This window comes from Bombyx mandarina, chromosome 13 (genome assembly GCF_030267445.1).
Source record: "Bombyx mandarina strain Sakado chromosome 13, ASM3026744v2".
NCBI classification, from domain to species: Eukaryota; Metazoa; Arthropoda; class Insecta; order Lepidoptera; family Bombycidae; genus Bombyx; species Bombyx mandarina.
Window position 1 is genome coordinate 8,297,760 of NC_143220.1, and position 12,684 is coordinate 8,310,443.

General features: G+C 34.9%; 1 protein-coding gene and 1 long non-coding RNA gene across 2 annotated transcripts in view; one reads left to right on the top strand and one right to left on the bottom strand.

Annotated features, from left to right (window-relative positions):
* LOC149501623 (uncharacterized) overlaps positions 1–12,684 on the top strand; it is a 188,587-nt gene that overhangs the window by 121,926 nt on the left and 53,977 nt on the right. The window lies entirely within an intron of this gene.
* Positions 1–12,684, bottom strand: part of LOC114249998 (protein O-mannosyl-transferase TMTC1) — a 195,743-nt gene that overhangs the window by 66,660 nt on the left and 116,399 nt on the right. The window contains exon 3 of the mRNA XM_089732426.1: positions 10,850–11,027. Coding sequence (XP_089588552.1) covers positions 10,850–11,027 — 178 coding nt within the window. The remainder of the gene's footprint in view (positions 1–10,849; positions 11,028–12,684) is intronic.

Below are 12,684 nucleotides of genomic sequence, written 5' to 3' on the forward strand. Positions count from 1 at the left end.
TAACAGAAATCATTTACGTTCCGCTAGTGAACCGGCAGTTTTGATTGCGGCTCTTGTCCAAAGGGTTCATAATTTGATTAGGTTTTTTGACCTAAAATGAGGTGTGATTACTGAGTTGATATTAGATAGTTCCTAGTGCTCAAAAACAGCCAATTATATAACCTAAAACTGACAGTGGTTACAAAAACCAATTATCACGTCGAGGTAATATGATTTTAACCGATTAGAAAGCTGCTAACGAGGCGACGAAAAAAAACATAGCAATGAAGAGTGATAATGACAGAAAGAGAGAGATACAACTGTAGGTAGGTAGGTAATCTTTAATAAAAGAAAACATAGTAGAAATATAATATACATAAGAGTCTTTAATACTATTGGTGAAATAAAACCTTAAATACAATACATTATAATATGTATGCACATACTGCAGGGAAAAACACGATCGAAGAATTACAAATTACTTCAGATTGCAGAGCCGAAATAAAAACCTCTTAAAAAGATAAATAAGCCTTGCTCAGCTCGTCGTCAAAATTTTCCATTTTTATCACATTTAACAGCTTTTACGTTTCACCAGCAGTTCCTCTAGCTCATAGACTTAATTGTAAACAAGTAACCGAAGTCTACCCAGAATTGTATAGTGGCTATCCCACCCCGGAATCTAGAACATATGACTTGACAGAAATTATCGATATGGCTAATATGCTCTAGCACAAGTAAAGGCATGAATTCTACTGCGTTCTTTGATACATGAGCTCAAGAGTTTCGATTATATTTGGAATGCAGCTTGTTGAGTGGCCCCGACGGATCGGTCGATTTGTGTGTAATAACATAGTGAAGTAGATGTGTGCTCGCGTTCTGAGTACTCAAACGATTCGAACGTGGAACCCCGAGCGGAAACTAATTTATCGAAATTAGTCCTTTGATGTTCCTGTGTAAATAAAGATTATTTCCAGAAAACAGGATTTAACTTGTTGTAATTATATCTGATTCTGGTTCAGGAGACTTCCATTATAATAAGAGCTAGTATTTATAGTAATCCACTGGATACGCGAGGACTGGTCGTTTTTGCAAACATTAGGCAGGCCCACGTCGAGCGATAGCTTTCAGCTGACGAATAATATAAAAAACTTGGGTATGATCGTTTCCTGGTTGAAAAATAAGATATTATTCCGCATTTGTAACTTTTAGGCACTTATTGTAATAAGTCTTTACCATAAACATACCTGAGCACAGAAATATTAATAGGCTGATAGAGCTTGCACATATAATATTTATCTTAACTTTTTGGAACGAAGTTCCTTATGGGACGATGCAGAGGGGTACCCTAACCGAGAGAAAACGTCCGTAACGTAAGATTTTTATTAGTAATGCACACAGTGTACGATTTAACTTTGTAATAACGTACAAATTAGTAATGCACACAGTGTACGACTTAACTTTGTAATAACGTACAAAAAATAACATATTTTCTTATCATTCATTGACCACGATCTTAGAGCGTTGGTTTGCGCAATACAATATTAACTCTTATGCAAACAACCGTGAATGAAGTGTACCACAATAAGTTCGCACGTTACCGAATGACCGTGGGTTGTTGCGAAACCTCCAGTTTTATTTTCTTTTTACCTCGAATAGAACTTAAAATTAATATTTTTATAATAAGCAACTTCGTTCCTATCCGGTGTCCCACAACACCACACATTTATTTTTTATCGGCATATCCATGTGCGCTATCTCTTTTGTTGGCATATCCATCTGTATCCGAGCTCACTTCTAGTCTGGTGATCAAGTGCTTGTTAAACATATGACGCAATTGCAGTAGAATGCCACAATTTATTACAAATTCCGTATGTACGTATTAAATAAAATATCTATCAGACTCAAAATTGAACTACAGAATGATCGAATAACTGTGATAAAGGAGTCGCCAGAAAATCTACCGATTAAAAGCCTTTGCCTTTCGTTTTAGCGTATTACTTTTAAATTCTAACATAATATACATGTGGTAGAATGTTGGTTCTAATAACAATGACTTGGCAATACCACTCACATGTTTAATTTGCATTCGTCGGATGGAGGCGTTGGATAGAAGGCAGCAGATGTGCCGTAAAATTAGCTCCGTTTGCCAACGCCTTAATTAAAACTCTTCTATCTTATGCTATCTTGGTATAAGCTGTAGTTATCTTTAGAATGAAACTTGAATTTAGGCAAGAGTTAATCAGTGATCACGGGTGGTAGTTTTTTGGCAAAATATATTGCAAGCAAAAGATAATATATCAAAAATATCTTAACAGCACGAAATTTCTAACGCATTAATGGTATTTATTTTGAAAGCAGGCGAACGTAATGTCCGCCTAATTGGGATTAGCTGTCGTCACTCATAAGGATCACCTACTACAGCAGTAAGATTATTTTGATGACAATATTAACGTAACAAATGAAATCTTAAAAAATCTCAAGGGGATAGTGCACATACTTTACAAAATACAAAAATAACCATATTGATCCGACGGATTCAAACATCAAAATGCACTTGTCCAAAAAATGTAAATTATTAAACTTCCTCGTTTTCTATATGTGATTCGTCTAAGGTCTAAGATATCCTTCAGACAAAGCGTCAAGACTAAGTGCTTTAAAATCTAAAAGATGTACGAGACGCGAAGGAACGCTCTGAACACAGATTTATTGCTGCGGGAGAACAACATCTGCTTACTAAAATAAGCTTTAAGCCCTGCCCCATAAGTATTAAAATGCTAAAACGACGAACACACTCGTATTAATTTGTAAATAAAACATTAGCTGCTCTTTTTCTTAAGATAAAGTATTTGCACCAATTTCTCAAGCTAAAGTGTCAACGTTAGTTGGTAGTTGGTTTTTTATGGTCGATATTTTTTTAATATGTACGTACTTAGCACAGCACAATTTTTAATTTTCTTCAAACAATTCAACAAGTTTTCTTGGGCATTGGAAATATCTTTGTATTAAAAATATGTTGGAGTCAACAATTTTGAGACTGCTCCATCGTTTTGGGGGTGTGAAAGTTTTCATATACATATTATACTTATATATACATATACTATTCGAGAATAAGCTGTAACGTTGTTTTTTCTATGTCAACTGTAACATCTAAGTCTAAGTAAAACCACAATTAATCTTATTGGAATAAAAAAAGCCCTACAATACTACAAATATTTGCTTTGTCTGTCTGACCAAAATCCACCGATTTTTCTTTTGTTGTAAGTTTCTTCGAGCATCACGTAAAAACTACAACATACATTTTGATTAAATATTTTAACATCTAAAATACTATGTATAAACATAGAGATAGGTTTTATTTCGGTACAATAATGTGACAGTGAAAATGAATTTCGCAAACATTTGCTTAAATAAAATACCTTAGGGAAATAAATACCTTAGATTATTTCTTTAAATACAAAATATAAAGAGAAACGTTAAACGCAGCAATGTATACTCACAGAAAAAGCACCTGTTTAAGTACAAAGACTCGCTGAGTGAGAGACATTTACATTTCAATTACCTCGAGCTATTTTCTGACAAAACGTACGGGTTACACTTGAGGGCTGTTCTAACATTTAACATTTTAGTGGCGAGTCTCTCTCTTTGTTCATTGAAGTACGTATATGGGCAGAATTCGATGCCTATTTGATCTGGACTAGGGTGTATTGATTGCTTAATCTGAATACCAAAAAAGACATGATTAGTTTTGGTACATATTATAATGACTCAATATTGAAATGACGAACGAATAACACCTTACTCATTCGTACCCACGAAAACTATTCCCATTCTCTATCGCTATTAAATAAAAGATGGGGTTTGAATCAATCCAGGCCAAAAAAGTGTCTGTGATTTTTCACTTTATAGTGGTTTTTTACCAAACCAAAACTAATACCACTTTTGTGAGAAAATAGCGATGGACGCGCCATATATATTATTAATATTGAATGCAGTATGGATGTGGAAATGCACTAATATCCTTCATCACACGACATAATATGGGGCTGTGATGGCAAAATAATACCTAAGCAATACGTTTCGTCATCTAACCATTTTTAATGAATAATAGGGGAATCTGTCTATTAATCTAGAAATGTTTGTGGTATTAATATTTTAACGGACTAATTTAGTTCACTTTAATATAATTTCTGATGATAAGGTTTTGAAGAATCATAATACTTTTGAATCTCATATTTTTTGTCTCGCAGCGTCAATGCATAATTTTTTTATCAAAGCATGTTTTATGTTTACTACTAGTATAATTAGATCAAATGTGAAAAAGGTTAATTGAACTCTACCCAATAAAAGTTTCTCTAAGTTACGAGCCAACATGTGCGTTCAAAGAGATATATTGCCTCGTGTGTTGCCATATTTTTGGCAACGTCACACGCACGCCGGCCTGTAACACAATAAAATACATTTATAGATTCGCTTACGTTACGAAAAAATATAATAAAATATTTTTATTGAACACATAAAGCTTGGGGTTGAATTTGTTTTTCATAGTTTTATGATTCAATTATTTTTAGTTGAGTAGAAAGTATAATAAAAGTCGTGACTTTCAGGAATTTAGATTGGGGTATTTAGAATATATCGTAAGAATTTGACTATGCAGATCTTAGGAAAGAGAACATAAGCTTCTTTCTTATGATTTCGATATTAGCTTTTTGTCATTGTAGTGAAGTAGCTTTTTAAACTGAGGACCACCGTATTTCTTACCACTACAAAAGTGAAGATCTTCGAACTAATGACCGAACCTCGAAGACTGGCGAATCGGATAAGACACTGGGGTATACTTATCGATGTGTTTATCTCTTTAGTGTACAATACTCTAGCAAGAATTTTTTAGTCAAAATGTGACTCATATTTACTAACTGCACATATAACGACAGAATGACATCATGCAAGAAAAATATAACCTACGAAAAATTGTAATTTGGCAAATATTGATAGTGAGGTATTTTGTGAGCACAGTTACTAGTGTGGTAGGACCTCTTGTGAGTTCGCACCACCGCCCTGCCTATTTCTGCCGTGAAGCAATAATGCGTTTCGGTTTGAAGGGTGGGACAGCCGTTGTAACTATACTTGAGACCTAAGAACTTATATCTCAAGGTGGGTGGCGCATTTACGTTGTAGATGTCTATGGGCTTCAGTTACCACTTAACACCAGGCGGGCTGTGAGCTCGTCCACCCATATTGTAGTGTCAAGGAACTAATCGCTTACACTATTCTAATCAAAATCTGTTCACATCATACATGTTAAAAAAGTCTGATCAACAATTTTTATATTAAACTTACAACAATGATATTAACTTATGCTGAAACAGACTGAGAATACACACCGACAGAATATTTGGCAGCACTTCTCGTGAAATACCTAAACAATTCACTAAAATTACAGTTTGCTCGCTCTAAGAATATTCGTGTGAATATTGTTCGTAATGTACTTAGGAACGCTGTAAAAACTTTACTTTAGACTCGAGCCATGTAGAGAGTCGAGTCGGACTCTTAACTCACTGAGTCCGATAATTTTATAATAAAGTGCACACGAACTCAAAACCTTTCTAAGGTTAAAATGTTTGCTTGTGTAACCACATTGAAAATACCGACTAACTTGGAGAGATTACACTGAATTTAAAATTTCATCCGTATAGAGTTTGTATTATGTCCTATTCACGCGTATGCCCATTTAGTCGTCTTGGATTGTATTATAAAGTCTTTGCAAACACAAAAGTACGCAATCTCACAAAGCTCTTTTCCACTTTTTAAGTCGAGTGAATAAATTTAAAAGCGATAATCTAAATATAACTGATAAATAGTAAAGAAATCTAAAGTGAAGAGCATAAAAGATAAGTTTTTTTAAATGATCTAAAAACTAATTAATTCATTAATGTTGAAATGCTTTTTAATTCAGACATTACAACTTCGTTATGCTACAACAAGAATTCTCCGCTAGTATAAATTAAATTTGAAAGATTAATTAAGAACCCTAAACACATTTTCTATTATAGAAAGCTAACGCTGTAAAGGTTTTGAAGATAATTAATCTTAATTAACCCCGATAAAGCTGTAACTAAATAACTACAGTACATTTTGGAAACGAGATAGTTCAATTTCTAAGAAAATAGCTTTTAGATGTGAGAAAATTATTGGGTTTTTTATTTTCACAATGATATTCAAAGAGATTGTTGATAAAAGATTTGGTGGCGGCTTAAAGCAGATCAACAAAATATTGGTAATACCTCGACTATGAGAGTTAGTTATAGCATTTGGACAAGGTGAAGTGGGACTCTATGCGTTCGTTAGACGAGTTCTTATTTTTTAATTGTAACTAGATTAGATTAGTAGAGTATTTACTCTACAACATAAAGTTCATTTAATCTTACTCTGTGACAATTAACTTACTTTACCTGGGGACCTAGCACTGAACCACTGACTTTTGTAACACAGGTTTTCCTAGCATAAAAGTCAGGGAATATTGTTATTGTATACCTCATAAAAATGTTATTATACTAATGTTAAGAATTCGTGTACGTATTTGTATTTTAAGAGGCTTGAATAAAATATTATTATTATTATATAAACTATTTCAGTTTTTAAATATTGGTTTATATTATATTATATATTTTATTGAACTGAAATAGTGGAGCTTATTACATACACGTGTTCAGTGAGTCCGAGGATTTTCGGAAAGGAAAATATTTTCAATGTTTTCAAGAAAGACTACGACATTCTTCCCATCACTACGTTAAACATATTCCCATAAATAAAGTATCAAGCGCAATAAAACGGCGTAGGAAATCGTCGTCGTGTTGCAAGCTCCACAGAGTTCACGACCCGCGACATCTGTATGAATATTTTTGTTACGACAGCGAAATGTTATCGTCGCTTGTTTGCTTTTACGAGAGCTTTCAGTGTGTTTGAGCTTTTTACAATGATGTACTGTATTAGATGAATGTTCACTTATCATATTATGCCAACTGTTTAACTACAGCTAAGACTTTATTGTGCTTTAAAACATTTTAACATATAATAAAATCTTAAATTACTCGCATGCAAAATTCTAAAATAAATCACAGAAAAGAAATTTGTATTGAACCTTCAAGTAAGTTCAACTAAAACAAATTTATATTCGACCGTTTGTTTATTTATTAGTGCGTCATTTATTGGATATGGTTTGAAGTATGGACAAATATTATGAAACTTCTATGAAAATGTGCTTTTACTATGCCTAAATCAATACTGGTTCTCATTTCGGACAATGTATTTTGGCCTATAAGGCTAGTATGATATATTAGTGAGTAGTTTATTTACTGTTTAGTAGTTTATTTATCTGGTGGTAGAACCTTTTGTGAGTCCGCAGGGGTAGGTACCACCAACCTGCCTATTTCTGCCGGGAAGCAGTAATGCGTTTCGGTTTGTAGGGCAGGGCAGCCGTTGTAACTATACTGAGACCTTAGAACTTATATCTCATGGTGGGTAGCGCGTTTACGTTGTAGGTGTCTATGGGCTCCAGTAATCACTTAACACCAGGTGGGCAGTGAGCTCATCTACCCATCTAAGCAATAAAAAAAAACCATTTACACATCTAATCCAGTCTCAATTATTAGAACACTAGAATATAAATTTAACGATATTCATATAAGCTACGCCGTAGCTAATATCGTAGCCATCTACGTAAGCTCTACGATCGTGACGTAATATAAAATTGTTCCACACACTGCATTCTCATATATCACGTTCTACACATTAATCCTCGAGATAGACACTCCAGGTAATACAATGTCGAAATCAAAGGAAAATGTCTTCTGGGACTTTTGGGACGTACTCGGGTACTATACGAGACGCTTTAAAGAAATTTGATTATTTTAAAAGAGCAAACGAACGACAGTACGTATAGCGCTTTTTATAAAATTACACTGTGATTTCAGAGAGATCATGAGTTTGTGTGTCGGCCTCATAAATGTCACACACTTATTCACGATGAGCGCTTTCTTACTTAAAATTTATGAGTATTTCTGTCTTAAGTAGGCATATGAGCCAAAGGGCTGGTGTTAAATTGCCAAAAGAGACGCATATCATCGATGCATCATCTCGGAACGCTAGCAGTTGAAGCCTTATTCTATTATAATATTATTATCATGGAATATCAAAATCATTGAACGAGCTCTCTGATCTGATGTTCAGCGGTTAGCGGAGCTTATAAATATCACAAAGTGAATGCCGCCACCAATATAGCATTTCCTTTATTGAGCATAATTAATTAAATTCACGCTGACTTAATATAAGCGACATTTATTTTATTGCGTTAGTGTTCATTGTGGCGTATCCTGCGCGTCTGCACTGACCGGTAAAACATGCCCGTTTATACAAACTAAGTCTTTTTGCGTCTGGTTTTAAATAGGTACAGCCTTTACATATTTGATCACTATTATATATTTAAAAACTAGCTGACCCGGCAGACTTCGTAGTGCCTCAATCGATAAATAAAAGACCTAAACTTTTGCATAAAATAACCTTAAAACAAACAAAAGGAATCCGTCCGACGGGGGACACATCAAAGGAAAAACAAAATTGTAATTTTTATTTAATTCCGAGCATTTTCATATTTATCTACCTTTTAAACCTTCTCTGGACTTCCACACATAATTCATGACCAAAATTATCCAAATCGGTCCAGCCGTTGTCGAGGTTTAGCGAGACTAACGAATAGCAATTCATTTTTATATATATATAGATAGATTTTGCTTGGCTCAAAGTGGGAGCCATACGTTGTGCTGTCCATAAAGTTTGGTAGCGGCCTAATATCTGTTGATCTATGGTGATAGTATTTCTTCAACTTCGTATAGACGAATAAAAATGAATTTGAGATGTAGAGTCACTTTCAAACCTAAATAGCACAGAAGTAATTATTTACAATATCTATACGAGAGCTCATTTTGCAATACATGGGTTATATTCTTCCCTTAGATTGCCTACAATCCCCTAAGTACATACCTACCTGTGGAAACGAAACAGTATTTATAGCAGCGCACAACCCGACTCGTATTGAATAATTCATTCGGAACGTTGCTGAGCCCTAAGTAACGTCACAAGGAAATATTGCAGCATTATGAATGAAATCCGAGGTCAACACGTGTCGTGGGGTCGTGAAATCTACATTTTAAGGGTCGTTAGTTGGTTTATAGCTCCAACTTTCCGTGAAAATTGAGAGTTATAAGATTACTCGGTAAATGTGATGGAATGGCGTATTATGCGGCCCGCACACACCACCACAAGCTTACACATCTACCTACTTCTGGCGCAAAGGATACTCTAATCTGAATGGCTTTGGAAATAACTCCTTACGATTCTGCTCGAGTGCTATCAAAAAAGATTTAAAAAAAAATTGTTTAAAAAAACTAACAAAATACGCTTTTATAGAAAATTCAACTAAAAAATTTAAAATAAATTTCTGCTTTTCAGGATATTATCAAAAGAACCCTTCTACTCATAATTATCTGTTCATAAAATATTTATAACTACTGATACCATGCACCCCACGCTTTTTTTATTTATATTATATACTTATTTAATAAAATCATTTTTTCTTACACTATTTTTAATTCAAATTTATTAAAATTTATTTTCTATTTTTTAGTTGGATTTTCTATAAAAGCGTATTTTGTTAGTTTCTTTAAACTATTCTTTAATTTTCATTTTTTAGTTGAATTTCAATTTTATTTTTATTTTTTATATTTAATTGTTATCGGTCTTTAATAAGTATACCAAATTTTGAGCTAATCCGACGTTATGAAGGGGGTCAAAATCATGTTCAAAGATTGCGTTGCATACTAACATACATACGTCTGAAGCTAATAAAAGCGTATTAATACCGCTCTGCAATTACTAGTAGCAACCCTTGGCATCAGGATACCAACAACGCTGCAGCTAATAACCACATATAATCGAATGGGTTGATGGCCTTACTGCCTAACGCGCGTAATGATATTAATATCGTTTTTGCTCATCACAATAACGTGTCTTATTCATATGTGAACCCACAGACACAGCCCACTGAGTTTCTCACTGGATCGTCTCAACGGGTCGCGTTTCCGTCCGGTGGTAGATTCTGCGAAGCACTGCTCTTACCAGGGTCAGTGTTAGCATCACTTTGAATTACTCATTTTGAAGTCGTCGTGGCCTAAAGGATAAGACGTCCGGTGCATTTGTATGAAGCGATGCACCGGTGTTCGAATCCCGCAGGCGGGTACCAATTTTTCTAATGAAATACGTACTCAACAAATGTTCACGATTGAACTTCCACGGTGAAGGAATAACATCGTGTAGTAAAAATCAAACCCGCAAAATTATAATTTGCGTAATCACTGGTGGTAGGACCTCTTGGGAGTCCGCACGGGTAGGTACCACCACCCCGCCTATTTCCGCCGTGAAGCAGTAATGCGTTTCGGTTCGAAGGGTGGGGTAGCCGTTGTAACTATACTGAGACCTTAGAACATATATCTCGAGGTGGGTGGCGCATTTACGTTGTAGATGTCTATGGGCTCCAGTAACCACTTAACATCAGGTGGGCTGTGAGCAATATAAAAAAAAAAAAACTCCTGTTTGAGCCCCGTGAGCTCACCTACTAGTTAAGGTTACGCTGAAATAGCCTCTCAAGGCTATCAGCATAGGTAGTGAAAAAAAAAAAGCGTCGGGATATCAACAACGCTGCAGTTAATAACCACATAAAATCTAGTGGGTTGATGGCTCTACTGTCTAACGTAGGTAATATTAATATAATTTTTGACCATCAAAATAACTTGTCTTATAAATTTCATATGTCACTCACTGCTTCAGTGTGCACAGGATGGACAGCGAACAGCAAGGCCGCTAGTGCTGCGAACGGACGTTGCAACTTTGCCACGACAGCGCCCGCGCGAGCAACCAGCATGCAACACGTGGCGTGCAGGGCGATGTTGCAAGCATGCCACCACCACGGCGAGCGACCGCATAGCTTGTAGTTTAGTCTGCAACAAAAAAGAACGCGTATCACAATTTCAGCTTAATCAATAAATTTTTTGGAGTCTTATAAAAGTTTTTGGAACGAAGTTCCTTATGGGACGATGCGGAGTGGTACCCTACCCGGCAAAATACGTCCGTAACGTAAGATTTTTATTAGTAATGCAAACAGTGTACGACCTAACTTTGTAATAACGTACAAACAATAACATATTATTTTTTATCATTCATTGACCATCAACTCAGAGCGTTCGTTTGCGCAATGCACTAACTCTTATGCAAACAACCGTGAATGAAGTGTACCACAATAAGTTCGCACGCTACCGAATGACCGTGGGTTGTTGCGAAACCTCCAGTTTTACTTTCTTTATACCTCGAATAGAACTTAAAATTAATATTTTTATATCCTGTCCGGTGTCCCACGACATCACACATTATCTTTTTTTATTTTTTTATTGCTTAGATGGATGGACAAACTCTCGGCCCACCTGATTTTATTGCATAGATAGAGAATAAGATAGAGATGAATAGAAGATATGAGTTCTAAGGTCTCAGTATAGTTCGAACGGTTGCCCCACCCTTCAAACCGCAACGCATTACTGCTTCACGGCTGAAATAGGCAGGTTATAGAACATATATGTTATGTATTGAAGTCGTCGTGGCCTAAAGGATAAGACGATTATGACAAAACCTAACAAATACTATTTAGGTAGCTACAATTTTAGACAAGTAGCAAACTCGCTACATTATTTTTTACATATTTATCTAGCCATGAATTTGGCTAATCAACCTACTGCTTCTTTTGAGCAGGAAAAAAATATGACATTTATTAATTTGGAATCCGTTCCAAGTAATTTAAATTAAATCCTAAGACAACAGAGTTTACCTCTTGCAGTAAACATGATTTATTTGGACACAACCCATCAACCAATAATGTTTCCTTGAAAACAACTGTGATCAACCTGGTGCATCAGAACTTACAAGGTTTGATGGGTAAAGAACTTGAAATTGATTTGTTCCTAGATTTTAATAAAGTCAATGTTCTATGTGTAACTGAACATTGGCTTAAAAAATATGAATTAAATTGTAATTTTAAAAATCACCAGGTTGTGAGTTCCTTCTGCAGAGAGAATGCTATACGAGGTGGCTCACTGATCATTGTTAATAAAGATTATAAATGTAAGGAACGTAGAGACATTGTGAGCCTCTCTGTGGAACGGATTATTGAAATGGCCTGTGTAGAGCTTGAGCGATTCATTGTTGTAAGTGTGTACAGACCTCCTGATGCGTTATATGATTCTTTTGAAAATATTTTGGAAAATGTATTGCTAAAGCTTTCTGTCTCTAATAAACAAATTTTTGTATGTGGTGATTATAATATCAATCTTTTAGAAAACACAAATACCACTATTAGATTCAGAACATTGTTAAAGTCATATAACCTCCCAAACTTATTTCTAGAGCCTACTAGGACAACGACCACATCGGCAACATGTTTAGATAACATATTTACAAATGTAACACCGATTAACAAAAAAATTATTAATCAATTAACATCAGACCATAGTGGACAATTTGTGTCTTTTGAATCTATTATGAATTCTAAAGATAAAAATACTCTTGTGATTGTTCCTATTAATAAAAAACGAATTGAGAAGTTTAGAA